General features: G+C 38.4%; 3 protein-coding genes across 6 annotated transcripts; 1 reads left to right on the top strand and 2 right to left on the bottom strand.

The window, feature by feature from the left end:
* Positions 1-48: 48 nt before the first annotated feature.
* On the bottom strand, positions 49-5063 carry lrit2 (leucine-rich repeat, immunoglobulin-like and transmembrane domains 2). 2 transcript variants are annotated; one of them, XM_055030286.1, is made up of 4 exons: positions 4687-5062; positions 3682-4472; positions 1906-2651; positions 49-591 (listed from the first exon to the last, which is right to left on the bottom strand). In XM_055030286.1, the coding sequence occupies exons 1-4, from the start codon at positions 4794-4796 to the stop codon at positions 565-567; spliced, it is 1674 nt and encodes a 557-aa protein (XP_054886261.1). In that variant the 5' UTR covers positions 4797-5062; the 3' UTR covers positions 49-564. The 2 variants fall into 2 exon arrangements, with proteins under 2 accessions (XP_054886261.1, XP_054886260.1); XM_055030285.1 differs by having other exon boundaries at positions 49-2651; positions 4687-5063.
* A 606-nt stretch (positions 5064-5669) lies between these two features.
* lrit1a (leucine-rich repeat, immunoglobulin-like and transmembrane domains 1a) lies at positions 5670-11022 on the bottom strand. Of its 3 annotated transcripts, none has more exons than XM_055030270.1 (5): positions 10678-11022; positions 9843-10303; positions 8585-8890; positions 7412-7623; positions 5670-7297 (listed from the first exon to the last, which is right to left on the bottom strand). In XM_055030270.1, exons 1-5 carry the CDS (start codon positions 10797-10799, stop codon positions 6566-6568), a joined length of 1833 nt encoding a protein of 610 aa, XP_054886245.1. In that variant the 5' UTR covers positions 10800-11022; the 3' UTR covers positions 5670-6565. The 3 variants fall into 3 exon arrangements, with proteins under 3 accessions (XP_054886245.1, XP_054886246.1, XP_054886243.1); XM_055030271.1 differs by having other exon boundaries at positions 7436-7623; XM_055030268.1 differs by having other exon boundaries at positions 5670-7623.
* Positions 11023-13739: 2717 nt separating this feature from the next.
* rgra (retinal G protein coupled receptor a) lies at positions 13740-22270 on the top strand. Its single transcript, XM_055030042.1, has 7 exons — positions 13740-14149; positions 14438-14594; positions 17237-17358; positions 17752-17905; positions 18144-18261; positions 19866-19979; positions 20583-22270. The coding sequence occupies exons 1-7, from the start codon at positions 14071-14073 to the stop codon at positions 20724-20726; spliced, it is 888 nt and encodes a 295-aa protein (XP_054886017.1). The 5' UTR covers positions 13740-14070; the 3' UTR covers positions 20727-22270.
* The last annotated feature ends 772 nt before the right edge of the window (positions 22271-23042 follow it).

Genomic DNA, 23042 nt, shown 5'->3' with positions numbered 1-23042 from the left:
AGGCTTAAGCAGAGATCCATTAGTGGAATAAGCAGACTAGACAACAAGTGCTTGACAGTAGTTTTTACTCAGGAAAAGGACATTTTACATACATTTTGTACAAGTCATGAGTGATAAATCAAACTGAATTTTGCTTAAAAACAATTATTCGTTTATTGCAAAAGGAAGGAAGGTTTTGGCAAAAGGAAGACAAATATAAAATGTTTCAATAAAACCACAGCTAGATGTTTTATGTAGACATTCTATGAGACAATTATCTAGAGAAATATTACACTATCTGAACAGAACACACCCTAGTCAAGACATTCATTTAAAAAGCATTTTTATGAAGCTGGCTACCTTCTGTTTTTATGTCTAAACACTAAAACCAGCTAACAGAACGCTACAGTAGAAATTTATTCCCATCCATTTCAATCACTGTCAAAGTAGCAACTTCATAATTCAACTTCAATCAGCAAATAAATGATGATGAGAGAAACATGCACACGGTTGAATATATGCATGTATAAATTTCCTATACTGTTGCAAATCCTTGAAATACTCTGGTGACCCAATAGTCATCTTTCACAGCTTTCCCACAACCTCCTTGGCCTAGAATGGAGAAAGAGAGAATTAAAACCAAACCATGAAACTGTGTCATGTTCTACAAATCCATATTTGAAAACATGTGGACACAGTTTTATTATTTGCTTGTTTGTTTCCACATTACTAGCCTGAATTAAAGACGCAATTTAAAATCGTAAGTAAGTGGAGAAACCCTAAGAGAACAATTCAGATTAAAACATTATCCAAGGTAATAGATATTACTTTATTATTATTATTATTATTATTATTATTATTATTATTATTATTATTATTATTATTATTATTATTATTATTATTATTATTATTATTATTAGTGTTGTGAAGAATGTTGTAGCTTTACAAACTAAATAAAGGGAGAAATAAAAGTGAATAGATGGCCTATTGAACAACTGAAGGACTTTATTTATATTTTAAGTAGGATAAATAAAATCCTATTTATTCTTCATATCAACTGGAGCTTCTGTGAAGATCTTATTTTATTGAGTTTCTGAAAAAGCCATAACATTATGACCACCAACAGGTAAACAATAAAGAGAAAGTTCTGAAAGGTTCTGGAAAAAATTAAGAGCTCACTTGAAATAAATAGTTTCTTAGATTTTACTTTTTATAGATATATGTTTGAATAAAACAAGGATTGTTCTTTATTCCATGAACTACAGACAACATGTCTCTGAAATTTCAAACAACAATGTTGTATTTATTTGCAGAATATGAGACATGGTCAAAATAGCAGAAAAAGATGCAGTGCTTTCAGACCTAAAATAATGCAAAAAACCAAGTTCATGTTCTTTTAAAAATAAAAATACTAATATTTTAACTCAGGAAGAATTCAGACATCAATATTTGGTGGAAGAACCAGGAGGTTTGCAGTGTGGTTCAGTGCAGTGGGCTCTTCATTTTTTCCAGAGCTGTATTCGGACTAATGAAAATTACAGTTTACCCATGATCACAATAACTTGACCTCAACAATTTCAGGATTACATAATTGAATTGTGAAATACTGCAGCTGCCCATAAAAGATGTCAACTGAATACTTAATCAATTTCCTAAATAAAATAATGATTTCATATAATTTATTTGACTTTGCTCTTGTTTTTACATCTGTTGTTTCTGAAAATCTCATCAATTTTTGTAATGTTTTTGCAAAAATTATAACTTCACAAACATTTAAATTATACATCTAAAATAATATTTATTCAAATTGGGATTTTGATTACAAGTTGACATGTTTAATGTGCTATTAATTCAGTATAGTTCAGCGGTAAGTCTGCTCTGATCGGCTTTGCCCTTACGGAATCTGTCTTCAGACCTCCTCCTCACCTTTCTGTCTTCATTGAAATCTTTATTGACCAGCTCCTCATCACTGGCGGCCTGCAAGCTGTCAAAAGTGCCCTGTCTTTCCCGTTCCATCCCAGATGAGTTGCTTTCTCTCTGTCTTCTCTTCCACGACTCTATGATGGCCTCATAGCAGGGAATTCGAGTGTCACTGGTGCAGACGTACATGCCTATCGGCACGGCGAGCACCATAGCTAAAACTATCACGACTATATGGATTAGCTTCTCCCTCTGCTCCATCTCTGTGATGTCAGTTCCTGTCACAAATACAATGCACTGGCCTGGCCGAGGCATCTGGTTCTTTAGAGTCACACAGATTTCATATTTGGTGGCAGGCATCAGATCTGAGATGGAGTAGGAGTGAATTCCAGGCCCAATGTAGGTCATTTCTTTCTTATCATCACCAGCTTGACCAAAGTGAATGGTAAACCATGTCTCGGAGGGCCGTTCAAGGGCAGCGAACCACTCAATAGAGATGCCACGCACTGTCTGCTTGGCGATGCGAATGTCAATGAAGACATTTTGATCAGCAATGCCCGTTGCAGCTGGAAAGCCTGCGACGTGAGATGACAAGGCACTGTCAGCAGAGATGACATCTAGGAGGACGCTTGCCGAGGAGTTCCCAATGAAGTTTACAGCAGTGCAGGTGTAGACCCCATGGTCTGCTGCACTAAGGGAAGGAATCACCAGGTGGGATCTGATGGTGTCATCGGAAACTCTCTCTTGGGACTCTGGGAAAACAAAAAATGTGTGTAGTTGCTTAACATTTCTGCAGGTCAAAAAATATTCTATCATGCAAAATTATTTAAATATTCATTTGAAAATTCATGAAGCGATCTTCTTCTCAAGGATTCCACTAAAGTGAAAGGTCCAAATTATAAATGGATTGGAAATTATATTAAACAATGTAGCTGAATTTTCAACTAATATTTTTAATTCTATGAAAGTGTTTATGTTGTGCCAGTAAAATGGGTAAACTAAGAAACCTATAGTTAAAGAAAAGTTATGTTAAATTCTAATTTTCATATCTGACACCATTTTAGAAAAATCAACAGTATCTATAAATAAAAATCTACTATTATGCTATTATTATGCTAAAGATTATGAATATGAGTTCACTGAGGGAACTTAGACTGCAGCCACCTATTAAGGTTAGTCATCAAGTTTTCTATGTAACACAGCAAAATTTCATGCTATTGCAGTTGTTTAAATAGTGATGCTTAGAATCACATGTTGGGAGGGGAATCAACTCATCATCTCAGCTAGATCAAAGTGGAAAGGATCAGCTCTGCTAGCACCTCTAATAAAGATGTGTGAGTTCATCATAGTAAATGTATCTCTTGTGGTAGTTGCATAATTTATTACATGCTGTTGCAGGTCTCCAGCAGACAGCTAAGGAGATCACCCAATCAAACAATGAAAATGTAAATAATGCACTGGATAGAGATTCTTGTTTAAAGTCATGGACAGCAGGAATGTTTCCAGTCTAAAGATCAAGTGAAATGAGCTTTACTCTGTAACACCATGACCCGACGTTATTATGTAAACAGCTGCATTTCAGTCTACAACAACTTAAGTGAATGGTGATGGAGAACGGTCTCACAGCATGGCGCTTATTATTATAAATACCAAATATCCAAATGTAACTCTTTCTGGCATAAGCATTATATGTCTGTGATTAAAATGTAAGTTTAAGTATCTAATTTCACAGAATTGTATCGCCTGAGCTGCAGCATAGCTGACAGTCCATAACACTCTTACCATGAAATCCTCTGATTATCTTCAGACCATATGTCCACCACACAGCAGGGTCCGGCCTCGCCTTGGCGTAGCAGTGCAGGGTGAGGTTGGATCCCAGAGGCAGGCTCATGTTCGCCTTCGGCGTGCTGACCACTGGTTTTGTGCATGCCTGCAGCTCGATCTCGTGGAAGAACTTGCCCGCCCTAAAGTCCGGCCCTGAGCATGTCAGGTAGGAGTTCATCAGTATGATCGGAGGACTCAAGGACGTGATAAACTCCACGAGGCCCTTCAGGCGGCAGTCGCAAAGCCAGGCGTTGTCGTGCAGCGCCAGGACAACGTTCGTCCTGGACGCCGCGGCATCCCGCTCCTCTGCATTTTGCATTTTCTGATAAAGAGGCCAGTTCTGGAAGACTTCTTTTGATATGACCGTGAGCTGGTTGAAGGACAAATCTAAATATGTGAGCCCTGGCAGAAACTTGAGGGCGTGCTCCGGGAGGACGTCCAGCTGGTTGTGCTTCAGGTCCAGGATCTTGAGGTTCGGCGTGTCCTCGAACGCTGTCCATGGTACTGATCGCAGCTTATTCCCCTGCAGACGGAGCTCGGTTAGGTTCCCCAAACCCTCCAGACCTTTTGAGTTTATCACTGTGATGTCGTTAAAGTTCAGCCACAGGTTTTCCACCGCGGGTGTTTTGAAAAAAGCTCCCCTGGGGATTTCAGTGAAGTGGGATTTTTCTATCCGTATTTTGGTCAAATCGCCTGGAAGGTTGTCGGGAATGGCCCCGAAGGCGCTTTCTTCCATACATATGAGTGACCTGTGGAAAAGCGTATTTGATCAACTAAAATTGGTTTTCCTTTATACAAATGACTGAATGTCACTAGTTTACCTCTAGTAGAGTATTATTATTCATTTCTTACTTTTTTTTTTTTTTTTTGGCAAAACTCGTCTAGAAATCCCAGACCGACTTACGGAGACAGATAAGCGCATCAGAAAATAGCAAGACGTCGGCAAATGAAATCTGGTCTTACCTTCCATGGCGGTCATCAAAACAGCTGCACCCACTCAAACATCGAGCATAACTTCTACATGGTTCAGCTTTTATTAATATTACAACCAGAAGGTAAATCATCGTGTCCATAGTCCGTGACCAGGTCTGAGGTTTGTATGCGTGGTAAAGAGATGCCCATGGCAGCAGACAACAGAAGCCTATTAAACTTAATCCCTGACATGTTTAGGAAGAAGGAAGTTCTAATTCTTGGGTATCAGCTTTGGCATCAGCTTAGCATACCTGTCTTGTAGGTCAGGGAAAGTACAACTGCAAGGGATTATATAGAAATTTGCTACATTGGAACTTTCCCACATTTTGTCACATTAAAATATTGGGAAATATTGGTTGTTATCTTATTTTATGGAGGGAAGGTGACTTTCAGACATTTTTATTAATAAAATCCCAAAAAATGAGGCATTATTTTCTGTTTCTGCCACTTTTTCTCTGATTCCCCTAAATAAAATTTTATGCAACCAACTGCCAATAGCTTTCACCAAATAATGTCAAATTAAATTTTTGTATAATTTCACCTGTTCTGTAAAGGCCTCAGAGGTTTAGAAGGTTAAGAAGCTTTGTGAATAAAACACCAACATGAAGATCAAGAAATACAATAAAAAGGCCAGGGATAACATTTGGTGAAGTTTAAAGTAGGACTACATTATAAAAACAATAACAACAACCTCATGTACCATCATGGGATGTGGATTATGACCAAAAGAAATAAATCTTTTCAGTGAAAAGTGGTAGCAGCATGATCTGGCTATGCTTGTCTTCATCAGATTAGATGGAAGAATTAATTCAGATCATCTCTGGAAGGAACCCTGAGGCTCAAGAGTTGGTACATTTTGAGCAATGAGAAGAGACAAGACAGAATAAAAATATGCTGAGCTGAAATATGATTTTAAAAGAATCATATAATGGTTGTGTTGAGGTTAAGTAACTCACTAGTATGAACACACAATATCAGGTAAAGATATATAAAAGTTTATTTAATCATCTTTAAATGTGTGGCATGATGGGAATGAAGAGATCTACATTAAATGAGGGTAATGATGCCTCTAGCTAGCCTTGAATGGATACATAGATTTTCTTACATTTCTCATTGCTGGGGAATAAAACTGATTTAACTTTTCATTTCCATCTTATTTACAGTGTGTCATAGTTCAGTCCTTTCTGTACTTCTCTCCAGCTCCAGCTGCCCTCCACTCACCAGTGTTGACCCATGCCTATGTGTATATCTTTTCTGAACTAATGACAGATATATACAGAGGCACAGAATTAACTGTATATGTAAGTGTACATGGCTCAGTCGGTATTTACAAATCAAACACATACATATGTTATATACAATGTGTTCCCTTTAAATTAGGTTAGATTAAGAAGGTTTTTTTCGCTGGGTCGTGCAAGTAGCTTCAAATGTTGCTTTTTTTTCTTACAGACTTTGTGATGCCAGTAGTGGATGTTTGCATGCAGAGCAGAGCATCTGCAAGATGGACAGTCTTTCCCAGAACGATCCAATTTTGTTTTTAAACTGAGATTTCCATTATTGTGCAACGTGCAAAAGTCCTTTGATAGAAGTTGGGTCTCTGTGGCGGTGGAGTCGGTGGCAGTATCCAGCGAGGAGGAACCGGTGGAGGGGAATCCCATGGTGTGGGTGTATGGGAGCGTGTGGGAGGAGGACTGACGTCAGGATGTTGTGTGGGGTGAGAGTAGGGATTGTGCTGAGGATATGGATGAGGGTGAGAGTGTGGGCGATGATAAGAATGGTGCAGATGGGCATTGGGCTTCGGATTGCTATGCAGATGTGGGTGACTGCGCGGAAGATGGCGTGGAGCAGGAGCCAGAGCTGGAGCATGACGTCAGCAGAAGTACTCGTTAGGTTGTCCCTCAATCTTTGCTGTTGACTCGGAGTCCAGGCTGGAGCGGGCTGACAGCAATCGGTTGGACTCCTCTTGATTCAGTCTGTTTAAGTACTCACCCTCAAGCCCTTTGGCCTTTGTGCCAGGGGACAGTGTTTCAAAAGTCACATATGAGTCTTGAATGTCTTTGGATTTCTTTCCCCAGTACTTTTTAATGCGCCTCTTCAGCGCCCCACAGCACACAATGACAGTGAGGGGGACTGCAATGATACAGGCCACGGTGATCACAATCACATTGATCAGCTTCTGAGTGCCAGTGGCACTCGCTGCTTCATCAGTGGAAAATATCACACACTGTTCTTTCTTGGGAATCAGCCCCTTCACGCATACACAGGCAATGTATTTGGTCCTGGGCACCAACCCGTCTATAGTTACACGGGTTTGTCCCGCTCCAACGTTGATCTTTCTCATGTCCCGCTCCCCAAACACAGCATACAGCACACTGAAGGCAGTCGTGTTCTTTGCTTTAGGTGCTCTCCAGTTGAGAGATATTGTATTGTCTGTGTCACCCACCACCTTCACAGAGCGGACCACCCTGTCTGGGTCCTGCTGTAGGGATGAAGTGTTCGCCGCCAGGTTGCTGAGATTTGTCTTCTCCAGATCCAGTAGTGCGTCTGAGTTGGGGGAAGTGGAGGGATCCTGGGCGGCTCCATCAGTTAGGGTGTAGCTGACCTGTTCGGAGTCAGCAGGTAACATGTCAGAATCCATAGCAGCAAAAGCTGATGAGGTGGAAGTTGGAACTACGTATCTGGCCACCAGTTTCTCCTGGTAGGCTGCTTTACCCACTGGGTTTGGCTTCTTGACTTTCACCTTCTTGTCGGTGCTTGTCTGGTTCCCTTCTGGTCTTGGTGGGTTAGAGACAACCAGAGAAATGACAGCCTCTGCATTCCCTGCATAGTTTGATGCCTTGCAGATGAATTTCCCTGAATCGCGGTAGGACACAGCTGGGACGCTGAGGATGGACCAGGTGATTCCTTCTTTAGATGTTTCTTGTTGTACTGTGGTAGAAGAGAGATATGGATATACTTTATTATGCAATTATGAAAGCAAAACAACATTTTAGGATGACAAAAATCTAACAGGAACCTGAGTCTGAGAGAAGATCTCTGCTAATAAAAAGAAAACCATGCCAGGCAGCTGATTACACAATATTCATTCATCAATTGCCGTCTATGTTGTGTAACTGCCTGTAAAGACTGGAGCTGTCAATCAGACTTACAGTCCAACTGGATCTAGTAGTAGCTCTCTGTTTAATTAACAACAAGACCACAGAGTATAAAAATCCTCCTAACGCATGTACTATGCACAGAGACCCTGTGGCGGTAGCTGATATGACTCACATGGTTGCCTGCTCAGCAATACCTTTTGCTGAGCAGCATAAACCAAATGCAAAATAAAATAAAGGTATCTATCAGATCCAAATCAGAAACTGTTTATTGGTTTTACTTCTGAATGGTTTTCTATTGATTTTATTTTTCATTCCCATCTGGTAGAGAATGGGAAAGCTTTGTTTGTCTACAGTGTAAACACTATAAGAACATGTAAGATAAAGTAACATGTCAGAATCCATAGCAGCCATGAGTCTTGAATGTCTTTAAGATTCCTTCCTCCAGTACTTTAAATAAGCCTTTTTAGCACTCCACCGTGCACAACGGTATTTGACATCAAGTTTGAAATTAGAAATTAAAAGGGCTATTTATATTGTATCTAAAAATCTGAAATACCTTGATCAAACTTGGACCAGGTTATTGAGATTCATGAAAGGAGATTATGAGATTCATTGCAACTATTGTGATACAGTAAATGTCCAACCCATGTACAAAGTACTGTAGATTAATTGGGGATTTGTAAAGTCTTTACAGTATTTGTAACTCATAGGATCTGTTGTTATGGTGAAAAGGAAGAGCTCGACATTGTTTATGCCAGAAATGCCACTGATAAGAATAAAGGCCAGCTAACCTGTGCCATTAAGCATTTGTCCATCAGCTCTGCGCCATGTCAGGTCTGGCACCGGTACTCCAATGGTCCCACAGCGAAGGAGAACATTGTTCCCAACCGCACTCCGGACTCGTGCCACTGCTGTGTGGATGCGTGGGAGCTGACATTGACGCAGCTCCGCATCGCTGAACAAGACCCCTGAGAAGCTCTCTGGTGCCGAACAACGGAGTCTCGTGTCAATAAACGCCACGGAAAGCGTGGGGGACTTCTGGAACTGGACCAGGTCATAGAGTCGGCAATCGCACACCCAGGGGTTGTCATGGAGACCTGTGTGTGAAGAGAAACAAGCAAAACTTGAGGAGGAGACAGAAAAGTGCAGCTGTGTGCAAAGTGAAAGAGCAGCCTGCAGATGGCTGATTGTGATGCTATGATGATAATCCTGTAAGAGGATTTACATTTAATTCAGAAACTACATAGTTATGATTATGGCAATAATGACAGCATAGATGATGATGATGATGATGATGATGATGATGATGATGATGATGATGATGATGATGATGATGATGGTGTGTAAGCTATTTAAACAGTAATGTGTATTAACATGTTGTTCTATAATTTATATTACTGTCTGTATATATTTGAGTTTTAAGGTTAAACTCTCAGTACAGATCATCAGCGATTATGTATTTGAAGAAGTATTTTCACCTTTTCATTTAGTAAGCAAGCTGATGGTGCCACAAAAGATGTTAAAACAGATGAATGATTCTTAAAAATGTCTTACTTGCCTGTACAAGGTTTGCACCCGCTAAGGTAAAAGTCTAATCTTTTTTTTAGGTAGGTGCATTTAAGTGTTACTGCAGTCTTGAAGCAGCACATTTTACAAAAAAATAAAATAAAAAATAAAATACAGAGAGAGATTATTCAGAATTAAGCAGGATATTTTAAAAATAAATCAAGGTCAGGGTTGAGATTATGTTTCATTTAAAAATATTTTGTTTTTTCAGCCGCCATCAAAGAGCAACTCTCCATTACGCACAGTCAATATAATGAAGGGAGCAAAATACACTACTAACTTTTTATTTATTTATTTATTTATTTATTTATTTATTTATTTATTTATTTATTTATTTATTTATTTATTTATTTATATCTTTTAATGGTAGTGAATGAGATCCTACAACTCCCAAAAAAAATTATTATGGTTTTTAAATGGGCTCTTCCACCATGGTAATCCAGCTCATAAACCTCCCGGAGACGCCCGTGTCTCCCTTCTTACCAAGAATCATCTTGGAGCTCTCGGGGCCCTGCACGGGCTTCGCAGCCAGCCAGTTGGTCAGCACCTCGATCGGCAGCGTCAGCAAACTGTTGCTGGACAGGTCCAGGTAGGTGAGGTTCTTGATGTACGCCGTGGCTTCCGCGGGCAGCGAGGTGAGCTGGTTGTTGTGCAAATCAAGAAGTCTGAGGCTGGGCATGTCCATGAGAGACTCCCAGGGAAAGGCAGTGAGGGCATTCCCGTCCAGACGAAGCTCTTCCAGGTTGAACAGTCCCCGAAAGCTTTCCGGGCTCAGAGCCGACAGGGTGTTGAAAGACATCCAGAGGAATTCCAGACTGGAGAGGTAGCTGAAGGCTTCGCTTGGGATTTGCTGGATGGCTGTTTTCTCGATCCGCAGTTTGGATGTGTCAACAGGAAACCCGACTGGCACAAGAGATATGTCGGGATCATTGCATATCACGCTTCTGAAAAGGGCAAACCAATATTTATAAATTATATTTGACAGGCAGGATAAAAATCTTTTATCAATTGTTAATCTAATAAAACTGGATGATAACATATGCATTCAGTTACGTCCAAAAGACACACTCAGGTGAGGTAAGAAAAAAAAAACGTGGAAAATGTTGTGGAGAAATAATGCAAAAAATACTTTTAACAGATAATCTTATTAAAGGTCTAATTTGATTGAGATGAACTCTAATTTTTCACCGTTTTACTCACAGTTCACCTTTATTGACACATCTGTCCTCGGGTTTAGATCTAATCATCCGAAGAGATGCACCTGTGCGCATAAACCACGCAGGGTCCGCTCACATAGTTTGTTCTGTAGTTTCCTTACCTAGCCTTGGATCCGTCACTCAAATTGTGGTAAAAACAGCTGCACTGCGAAGGGCAGGAGCTCACTGGGGAGGGAAGCTCCAGCGTGGCCACGCAGAGCCCCAGGAGCAGGACGAGGAGCATCTTGGCCCACTTTTACGCATACGCAGTGTGCCTGTGCGCCCACTTTGCGCCTCACTCAAATTTAAACAGACTTAGCTACTTTTTCTCTCTCATGTAAAGGACTATCGCCTGCATGGCTTTGTTCCACCGCTTTGCTGTCCCATAGTGATCTGACTGCTGTGAGTCCCGAGATAAAAAGGATAGACTGGGATTAGAGGAAGAACTGGCTTTCGTTTCATTTTGATGCGTATAGCATCCCGGAATCTGATAGGCTGCGAGGAGACGTCCCTATTTATCATCGTTGGAAAAAAAAAAAAAAAAAAAAACACTTCCGAAACTGTCATAATCCACTGGGATGTTTTTTTTTTCTCTCTCTCCACTGAATTGTTGGCTGTTCATTTCAGCCTTTCTGTGACAGCTGAGATGTAAGTCTACATCGCTTAGTTTTACCACAAGGTGGCTCTGCCTTTGAAAGGTTTTTAAAAACACGTGTATTGGTCCTGCCAAGGGATCTAAAGGCTTTCTTATGACCGTTTTAAGATATGTGTAAATGCATTATAACATTTATGGAAATGTTTTTTCATGGAACAATAAAAGGGAATAATTAACCCCTTGATATTTACAAATGTGTGGAAAAGAATGTCAGATCAGAGGTTATTAAGCTTTAAACTGATGTGATGGATTCATAAAAGATTTTTGAATAAATGCAGGCATGTGTTTCTCCAAACACAGAAAGGCCATCAATAATTATAATTTAATTAAAAAAGATAAGCATATGCAAGTGTTCTGTTCAAAGTTTTTCTCTGTCTCATATATTTCAATGAAAATGTAGGACAGTGTCAGAGGGGAAGCTACAGCCAATATTTTCTTTCTTAACAACAGACGGTGGATTTCTTACAGCTGGTTTTCAGCCAAGAAGAGAGAAAAGAAGATGGCATGTTATGTTGGCAGACTTTTTTTTCTGGAGTCAAAGTTTTGATTGTTATAAGATATTTTTGTGTTTCACATCGACTTCGTAAAATGTTATAAAAAGAGTGAAGTTTGAAACTCTGCACACGAACTGACATTGGAATATTTGTGAATAATCCTGAGCCAAACTGTCATAAATTGGAGCATTATGACCCAAGTTCTGGCTGAGAGGCTTGTGAAAGCGAAGAGATCAAGCTGCAAACACACTAAATGATTAAACTATAAAGTAAAAAAAAACACTTTAACTATGTTTGGCTGTCCAAAACAGTAAAACAAACTATTATTTAGTGACACAAAATTATTTCAAGAAATTCAAAGGGTCCTCTGAACACCCCTAACACAGCCCATGCAACATGTTTTGTAATTTATCAGCTTGATGCAGATCTAACATCATCATGCTTTTACTGTTTACAGTTTACAGTAAAATTTGGTGGCAGATTACTTGAATAAGGTAATTTAAAAACATTTTATAGGGTTTGTGCAACTCAATTTAAAAATAAAAAAAGATTTGTTCTAATCTTTTGTATTAATCCTTGTTTGTATCATGTGATTCATAATATCATGTGACTGAACACTACATATTTCCACCTATACTTCATCAGCATTTTTTCATGTAATCCTTAAAGCAGCACAATGTCATGTTTGTTTCCCTTCAGCCCATTGGCACGAAAATCCCCAGATGCTTTTAACAGCTAACAAAATGTAAGCTATTTGCTGTTCTTTAGGTTTGGGATAATGCTAACACTTTATGCAATTTCCACTGTTTTTAACCAGCTATTTTTGAGCCATGTTTTAGTCACAGCTACAATGCATCCTATATTCCTGTCTGCCAGGGTCACAGCCGAGGAACTTCAGCTTGAGTAAAGCTTTGGTTAAAACATCTGTGGGTTCAAAAAATCATTTAGTTTTATCCTCTATCATTGTAAACGAATACACAGTCGGCTTAATCCCTTAAAGGTCAATGTGTCTGTCAAAAGTTGAAGCTGCACGAAAAGATGGCCGACCGTTTCAGAGGGCCCTGCAAGTCAGATCAGGATTAAGGAGGATACAAAACAGCATCCCCAGTGCACTCTGTTGCTAGTTCACTGAAATTGCTTTGGGTCAGTCAGTGAAAGAGTAAGAATGCTGTCCTGAGTAAAAACGTTTTTTATAAAAAAAAAAAATAAATAAATAAATAAATAAAATACAGTAAAACTTTCTGACTATTTTACTGAATTTTTTATTTTTTTATAAAGTCGAGCATATTTAATTTTGTTTTTTATTTTCTACATATAATTATATGAAAGCCCCCTTTACTTTGAGTATGATTAATATTGAGGATCTTGAAGATGACACTCGATAAAATGTGATGTGTGTAGCTGGTTTTTCAGCTGTATGTTGTTTGTATAACTTTTTTGTGGCTTTACACAAACAAGCCACAAATGCATTTGTTGTTAAAGGTGCTACACAAATAACTTTGATTGATTGACTGACACCCCAAAATAAAATTAAGTGCGGTTTTGAAAAGTCACCTAAACCCAATTCATGTTAAATACAACTCTTCTGAGAATGGCTATACATCACTCTATTTCTAACATGAAACATAGTGGTGGCAGCATCATGCTGTTGTGTTGTGTCTCTTAATCATAAATAGGAAAGATGTTCAGAGGAATAACTATGAATTTGAGATGAAAGTTCTGTAGGACAACAATCTAAAACAAAAGACAAGCAGAGCTGCATCGCAAAAGTTTAGTCCAGATTAAAAAAACATTGTGTTTACAGGCACCCATCTACTCTGACTGAGCTATTTTGCAAAAAATGGGCAAAAATGTCATTGTCCACACGTGTAAACCTGAAGCCAATGACCTGATATTATTGCAAGTCATTGGCTAAGGGAAGTCAAATGCAAATGCTTTCAGAATCGTTGCTTTAAACGTGCATAATTTGACTTTGATTGTATACCGCATCCTCGCGGACACCTGTTGAGAACCGCGGACATCAAACCCATTTTCTCAGCTGCAGCGGCTGCATCATCATCGGGACAGCAACGCACAAAGGCTTGTTGTGTAACTCGCTGAGGGCTTTATTGTTGCGACGGGAGCAAACGCGCAGTAAGCGCCACGGTTTGTGCGGTTATGTTCATTAAGACATTCCTGCGCGGATTGGGGCGACAGACAGAGAGCGAGAGAGAGTGAGAAAGGGAGGGGGGGCTTTACATAATAAACTGCATGCTTTTCACGTGAAATGTCCCTTTATAAGCGGACCCTGTACGGTCTCATCGAGGCGAACTGTAAATGAGCGGATTGAGCGCACAAGAGACACACAGCGTCAAATCGCAGCCAGGATGGTCACGCCGTACCCTTTGCCGGAGGGTTTCTCCGAGTTCGATGTGTTTTCGCTGGGATCTTGTCTGCTGGTGGAGGGTGAGTGTTTAATCTAGGAATCCGTCCAGACATCAAAAGTGGCCACGATGCTCCACATTTCTCCACGCCAGAACCTGTCACCTCTCGGACACCGGTCCCATAGAGTCTGTGCGTCATTTCTGTCATTTCTGAATACTACATCCTCTGGTGGCGTGTCAATAAACAAAGGGATGCGATGTAGTTATCTGTTATGGTGCCGCTGTTTTGCCTGTGTCGTAATAACCGACGATGCGCGCACTGGCTTTAATACATAAAGCTGTAAACATTTATTTTCCTCTCTGCCTAAAGGTCTGCTGGGCTTCCTTCTAAACGCGGTGACAATCGTGGCTTTCCTCAAAGTGAGAGAGCTGAGGACCCCCAGCAATTTCCTGGTGTTCAGTTTAGCCATGGCTGACATCGGCATCTGCATGAACGCCACCATTGCAGCTTTTTCCAGCTTTCTGAGGTAAGTTATGTAAGCACTGTTTTCATAATTGCAAGGGTTGGGCCTCTTGTGGCTATACGTAAAGCGGTCAAATGAGAAAACTATGCCGATTAAAATTAGGAGCTGAGAGAGTTGTCGATAGACTTCCTCCTGAGATTAGATAGATAGATAGATAGATAGATAGATAGATAGATAGATAGATAGATAGATAGATAGATAGATAGATAGATAGATAGATAGATAGATAGATAGATAGATAGATAGATAGATAGATAGATAGATAGATAGATAGATAGATAGATAGATAGATAGATAGATAGATAGAAAGAACAGCCTACAACCTGCAATTTGCTGAAACCCTTGGATAAAAAGTTTGTTTAAAAGAAAAATGACCAACTGAGTTATTAGCTTCTCTTTTGTTCAGAGCCGTTTCATTCCAGAGCAATGGAGCCACAAGAGAAAAAGTTCAATCACATCTCAATTTCCTCCTTGGTTTAGGAAGCACCTGCAGCATCTGGTCAGCTGGCCTGAAGGCAAATGGAGCATAGGGCTGCAGCCGGCTGGACAAATATGCTGATTTTATGTCTTTAAAAGACTTAAAAACAAATAAAAGAATGATAAAATAGACCCTGAAGTAAAATAATAATAATAAAAAAGTCAGTGCAAAGATTGTAGCACAGGAGTGAAGTCTCATTGCTCCTCTGTCAAAAATCATACCACCATAGTTTGGACTAGATGAAGGTGTGACAGGGTCAACAGGATATGTCTGTTAAAGTGAATTGCAATAAGCCAGCAAAAGACAATGAAAGCCAGTTGCTGCACCAACCTGGATTAATGACTCCAAATCCCTGCTGAAAAAAAAGAGGTTTAATTTTTGAGAGAGAAGCTGTGCTGAGTGATTAATGTTACAACACCTCTATGAAGTATATTTACTTGCTACAACAAGAAGACAAAAGAAAACTCCAAGTAACTTAGACCTTGTTGGAGTTTAAAGATTCAGCGGCTCAGATAGGGTAGCAACAGCTCTCACATGGGTTCTTCACAAATTAATGCTGGCAACAAGATCTTAGAAAATGTCATCTGCAATTCTTTTTGGGAATTATGAGAAAGAAACTTGGCCTTTTGGTAATTAGCTACACACTATGTTTGGTGAGCAACAAACATTGCATATCACCACAAACATGAAGAATGGTTGTGCCACCATCATGTTCTGGGGATATTTCTCAACAGGTGGCCCTAAAAGGCTTGAAAAGAAAAAGGAAAACCAATGGAGAAAAATGTTGCTTTATTCTTTGATTCAGTATATCTGAGCTACAACTTAGGAAGGGAGTTATTTTCCAGAAAAAACACTGACTCCTTCCAAGCAGAAGCAACAATCTAAACAGCAATAGTTGTTTCGAGTAGCCAAGTCAAAGGAACCTGAAAACAGCTGTTCACCGTAATCCCTGAGCAACTTAAAACAAATTGGGCCATTTTGTAGCAAGAAATATCGCTTCCCAGATGCTTCATATTAACTTATTTCATAGTATTTTGTAATTATCTGTTTTTATTTATTCAAATTCTTGTAAAAACAAAAAACAAACAAAAAAAAAACAAAGAAACAAACAAATAATTCTGACCATGAGTGTAAAACTTCCAGAGAAGGGAAAACCTTGGATGAGATTCAAATTAATTTACATGCATTCCAGTTAAATAAAAACAAAGCAGTCAAGGTCAGTTTAACAAGCCACTTGGCAGACATGGGTAGCAACTCCTTTATTCAATCTCATTTCATTGACTAACTCTTTGAACAAAATGTTCTTCCAGCTATAGTTGCTGCAACAAGCTTTTTATCTCTACTTGGGTAATAATATTTTGAGGTAAAATGACTCTGACCTTGAGTAACTTCACTAAATGAGAAACAAAGATTTTCTAATCAAAAAGTGCATTTGATACAAAGCAAACTGTCAATATTCATATTAAAGTGAGATTATTTGCGTGATCACAAGTTTCATTGTTATGTTATTCTCAATCTGCTTAGCTTGCTGTGTCAATATGAAGTCGATATACAAATGTTTGTCACCAATATCATACTTTATATTGTTCTAGGATATGAACATTGCTTTCTTTAACTACTGGTTTCAAAAACTGTATGCTTTAAAAACAACTTGTTGGAAATGTTTGCCTGCCTGAATTAATGGTTGCTGTTTATTTCTAGTCATTCTTTATTTTCAATTTCTTATACCAGAATTGTTACTTTTTTCTCCCTGATTATTTTTATTTTATAAATTAAATCAGAGAGTTAATCAATACTTGAGTCACCTTTTTACAATTTTTTAAAATTCTTACCTAAATAATTCCTTGATGGCTTTTTCTTCATATCTGGAAGTAGTGCTACTATCACTTAAGAACAATTTTAGGGTCTCTGCCAGACCTTCATGTCTTAAAAGCTATTTTTCTTAATCCCTTCCCATGTTTTTTAGTTCAAAGCTGTGAATCAGGCCAACTTTGCCACAGTTTTAAAAGCCATATTTAGGCTTTTAAATGCTTTCTTTAGCCTTAAAAAGGCTTTGAAAAGCGACCCCAGTTTCACTAATGTAAGATCAAGTTTAATATAGCCACATGGGGCACATCTTCTTACCATAAATTCAAGCTTTCATAACAACTTCCCCTCCTCCATGCAGGTACTGGCCTTACGGCTCAGACGGTTGCCAGACTCATGGTTTTCAGGGCTTCATGACAGCTCTTGCCAGCCTTCACTTCATTGCAGCTATCGCTTGGGACAGATACCATCAATACTGTACGAGTAAGTTGACTCCTGGAGGTAATGATCAGTGTCAAAACCTCACCCATTTCTTCTCCTGTCCTCCACAGAGTCTAACAGCTTTGGGAAGCTAGCTTGAAATTTGTCTCAGATTGCTTTAGATAACCATGATGATGAGGAAGCAGAAAGTTTCTTATGATAAATGGGATCATAGACAGAGAAACAAGCTGCCTTGTTCTTCTCTAAAATGTGATATTTTTCATATGAGGATGACTATCAGCTTTTTTTTTTTACCTACATCAGTTAGTTCCTCTGCTATAACCATAGTCTCTAAAAAACAGTAGCCAATCAAGGGAAGTTTAAAAAGCTCAAGTCTTAAAGGATTCACAAGTATGATGTACACAAAACAGACAAACTGAATCTTTCTTTATCCAGGGACGAAGCTGCAGTGGAGCACCGCCATCTCTCTGGCTTTATTTATCTGGATGTTTGCTGCATTTTGGGCAGCCATGCCCCTCATCGGCTGGGGAGAGTATGATTACGAGCCTCTCAGGACTTGCTGCACACTAGATTACAGTAAAGGAGACAGGTGCTGTCCATACACAACCTTTTGTCAATTTCCTGAAGATACATGTGCCTTGACTGTTTTTTAACATGATGTACATTTAAGCAAAGACAGACTTGAAGTTTTGTTCAGTAAAAGTGTGGAATGGCTTAATAAGACGCCCATCAGAGATAATATAGATACATAAATGATAATGAAATGTATTATTCCATCACAAGGGAGTCTTTATTTCCTTGGCTGATATTTATTCTTCTTTCAACAGGAACTATGTTTCATACTTGATCCCTATGAGCATTTTCAACATGGGCATTCAGGTGTTCGTTGTTCTGTCTTCCTACCAGTCCATCGCACAAAGATTCAAAAAGACTGGAAACCCCAGGGTAAGTAATGTAATAAAACATGATCCACCTGCGTTATTAGAACGTGGAGTCTTTAGTTGGAATTTCACATGCTCTGCAAGAGAACACACAGAAATTTCACATTTAAAGGGCTAGGCCAGGATTTTAGAAGTTAGATTCTGCTATGAAGTAATTAGCTGCAAACATATTTTACCTTTATAGTTGTAACTAATGTGTAAACAACTTTAAATTAGCTGTAATGGATGTATACCACCCATTGAAGCTACTCCAGTGTGCAAAAACATCACAGAGGTTTATGATTTCTGATGTTTCTTTTGTTTTAGACTAAATGTTACTAACTGTTTTGTTTTGCTTTGAAGAAATGCCTTACATGTTCCATTCTCAGTAAATGTTTCACACAGGAAAACTGTTTGTGGGGCCCGATCTCCTACATCTATTTACCTTGTCATCATCACCTTCGGTGTAAATAATTGCTCATTACAAATGTGACAATCAAATTAAGGATGATGAAATGACATTCACAAAACCCACCTCTGATGCTTTTGAGATTGGAATTGATGCTCTTGGCTTCCTTTGGATTAGCTGTTAGCTTCATGCCCAGGTAATCTGGATTTATTCTATGTAAGGAAGAATGTAACTAAAATATTACTCAAGAAATCTATCTTCATCAGCACAGACAATAAGGTTTTATTCAGAAAGAGCATAAATCCAAAAGTCATTTTGCAAGCTATGAAACAATAGTAACTGCTAACTAAGTAAATCTTCACAAACAGGCACTACGGAGCTTATATCTATGCTCTGAAAAGAAATCAGAATAATCCTCGATGTCAGGCATTTCCTCACACGGACTCTAGTCAGAGTAACCAAACAGACTATAAAAGGCAAGCAGTGTAATATATAAGGGTTGCTGCCTCAGAGGGAGATCAAGGCTTCACTAACAAACTGAATATACCTAGTTGAGTAGAAGAGATCTGCATGGGATGAATCAGGTTGCCCCAGGTTATGTTGCATAAGCCCATTACTCACAGTTGCCTGAACTAGCAGCGGATACTCTCATTGCAATGTGCTTGGAGTAAAAATGAGCAAGGTAACTTTTCATCACACGCTTGCTATTGTAAATTAACTTACAACTATGACTACGGCGTAGGTCTCACAAGGTTCAAAAGTTCACATGTTTCTAATTCATCCATACAAGGAAGAGAAACTTATTTTGGAAATGCCAAATGTAACTTTGAATCACAGAACTTTATTAAAGCCTCTTTTTTGGAATTTTGCACTGTGAAAAAATGCATTCAATGAAGCAAAAGGCTTCATTAGAACCATGAAATAAAGTGGAGCTGAGAATAACATCTCCATTGACTCTAGTATTACACCCACCTGTCCCTTCAGGAATTGGCTTTTTTCTGATTTGTTTGGTATAATGATCTTACCACATACTTTTGTTCTCTAGGACTTTATTCCAGGCATGTGATTATTCCAGCCTGCTAGGAGGAAAATCTTATGATGAATAGCATACTTGTCTGCATCCCCACCCCCATCCCCTCTAGCCGAATGGATAACAAACCACTCTTCAACTGAAGCTTTGAGTTCTCCATATTTATGCTTTTGTTACTGTTGACCTGCAGTTTAACCCCAACACTCCTCTGAAGACTTTGCTATTCTGCTGGGGGCCCTACGGTGTTCTTGCTTTCTATGCTGCTGTGGAGAATGCAACCCTCGTTTCACCAAAGCTGAGGATGGTAAGGATAGTAAGCGGTGTGTTAGTGCATAAATGTGTGAGCTGTTTTGTATTTCAAATGGGATGTACTCACTAAGTAGTCTTTTAATCCGAAAGATCATAACTCTAATTCAGGGGACTTGAGCCGTTTTTTTTTTTTTTTTTCAACCCTTGTTTGGAGACACAAAAAATTGCCTGACCTTTTGCAAACCTTAACCCTTTTTAGCAGAAAGAGGATGGATACATTTTTAAGGGGATGTTGATGTTTGGGAGAAAACAAAGTATTTATAGTTTTCAACCTGGAGACAAGAAAAATAGAACTAAAAATATAATACTAGTACTGTTGTGGAAATTCAGTGGCGTTAAAAATTGAAACATTGTTAAAATTTGCATTTGTTTTTGTATCAGTGGTCAAAACATTAGTTTCTCCAATGTAATTAAGACCAAGATCCAAAGAGCCACCTGCAACCTCATCTATGGAATCTGAGGGAATTTTGTATTTTTTCTTCACCATGTATTTCTAAAGCATCCGTGTAATCCAAGCAATTACATTTTTTTGTACATATGTACAAGAAATTAACACCTGACATCGCTTTGGCTCTGATATTCATGTTTGTCTCCACAGATCGCTCCTATCCTGGCTAAGACCTCGCCCACCTTTAATCCTCTTCTGTACGCTCTGGGAAATGAGAACTACAGAGGAGGCATCTGGCAGCTTCTCACAGGGGAAAGGATCGCTGTACCTCAAATTGATAATAAGTCCAAATAAACTGCTTACTATTGTAGGTGTTCCTGTCTGTGGGAGTCTGTACTGTACAATGTGTCGTAAGCAGTGTGAACGTCTGCCTCTTGTACGCTTTACATTTGCTCTGGATTTGCTCCTGCATCACCTCTGCCACTGTGTTTATGTGAAGCTGGAAATATTCTAAAAATATATCATATATCATGTCATTTTTCATTGCCCCATATAGGATGCAGCAAAACAGTGAATGTGTTTCATTTTGTATCTTAACGTTTGTGTTTTATTGGTTTAATTTAATTTCAACAGTTCATACGTGGCTTTAATTTTACCTCATTCTATTTATTTTTGGTGTGTGTTTCACCCAAATGTTCAAAATGTGGTTGTTGCAGGACAAAAAAATAAAAAATAAAAAATACAGTTAAGCGAAGCATAGTTACAAACCCCTTTATACAAAACAGATTACCAATGTGCATCACTTTACCACACACAACATAACTAAGCAATCATTTCAGCACTGACACTCCTTCTAGATCTTTTCTTCATTGTGGAAGAACTACTGTGCTGAAAAAAAAATGATTAATTTGTCTGTGGCTGAGAAGGAAATTCCCCAAAATAATCTGATTTTGGTTAAATAAGTTTTATCTTGACGTCAGGGGTTCAAAAGAGATGCAAGACGGTATTTTTTTTTTCGAAATGTAAAAGAGTGCAAAAGCCACAGCCATTTCTTTCTGCTCTTTGACTCTGAATTCTGGGTGAAAATGCAATAGTCCTCTGAACAAAGTGTAAATTTTTCAATATCTACACACATGCACATGCACGCATATACATTCAGATATATGATCAGAAATTAAGAACAATTAGATTAACTGGGAAGGCATCTTATTTTGACATTCACATACTTATTTCAAAGATTTCAGTCAAGCAACCAAAACCAATTTGAAAGAATTTATTACATTAGCAGAGCCAGTGTGTTGTTACACACCTAATGGTTGTTCTTTTGTGCTTTAATGTTCTCTAGTGTGTCACATGATTAATTGCCATGTTTACCATTTTGACCTTTAAACGTCAATAAATAGCTTTTTTTTTTTCTGCACACAAATTCTAGTTTACAAAGTTCTTCAAGTGCAATGTTATAAAAACACGCTGTTATTTACTGGTTATTACATAATCAAAAGTCATACAGTAGGTTTTAAAAACCAAGTATTCAGATTGTTTTGGTATTTTCAGTGTTACAAAGTAAGTACAGTTCAGTAAATACGTCTTTGGAAGTCACTGACTTTGAATAAAAGATGGATACTTTTTAACATAAATACATTTTAAGTAAATTCTATTTATACCTTGTATTGCACATGCAATTGGTGACCAAAAACAAATATTGAACAGTCCAACAGACCCATTCAGACAATAAAGTTGCATCTTATAAAATATTTACTTATTGCGTTATTTTGATGTGCATCTGATGATAAAAGCAGACATTGAGAACAGTCTGTATGATGGGATTTGAATGTACACTGGATGTTGTCTGTACAAAATGCTCTAATAAAGTACTGCAGTCACTGGCAAAAAGGAAACATTTTGTATTTTATGTTTATGGATGAATAATTATGTCTAAGCTTCTGTTTCTCTTGTTATTCAATTGAGGTGTATCTAAAAAAACATTCACTACTAAGATTAGAATAGGTTTGCTCCAGTAATGTATATTAGTACGGGTGCAGGACTCAGTGTGGGTCATTAAGTTTGGGATTTAAGAACAATTGTACTAGTAAGGTGAATATTTTTGAAACTGTTTGTGTTTTCATTGTCCCCTTTTTAAGTGGCTTAGAGGCACTTGTGTATTCAAATAAAGGCTCACTAAGAGCTTCAGTCTTGAAATTTCAGACTTTAAAAAGCAAAATTACATTGATTCTACTCAAGTAATATAAATGTGCTTTGTGTAACTTTTAAGTTAAAACCAAACTCTTCTCTCAAAATCATAAGACCGTGCCATGGAAATAAAAATGCTTTGAGATATGATGCAAAGGTTGCAAAAGGTCACAAGTCTTCTTTCCTGATGAAGAAGTCAAACTAGAACTAAAAGCTTTAAAAAATGTTGCTTATGGTTCAATAAAATATAAACCTATCTGTAGAATATGCATTTACCAACTAACAAGAGGGGACATTCCTTTTTAAAATATTCAAATTAGTTTTATGTTGCGTATTTTAAGACATTTTATGGAACAAGTGGCCTTTACTCATCAGCAAGAGGACTGGAAGAAGAACAGAGAGAGAAGGGAAAGAAATGCAGCAAATATCCTGGAGCTCAGACTCAAACTCAGAGCAGCTGCTTTGAGGTCTGTAGTTTCC

The sequence above is a fragment of the Poeciliopsis prolifica genome, unplaced genomic scaffold (assembly GCF_027474105.1).
Source record: "Poeciliopsis prolifica strain line A6 unplaced genomic scaffold, Auburn_PproV2 SCAFFOLD005, whole genome shotgun sequence".
NCBI lineage: Eukaryota > Metazoa > Chordata > Actinopteri > Cyprinodontiformes > Poeciliidae > Poeciliopsis > Poeciliopsis prolifica.
This window is presented reverse-complemented; position numbering and strand designations above follow the sequence as displayed.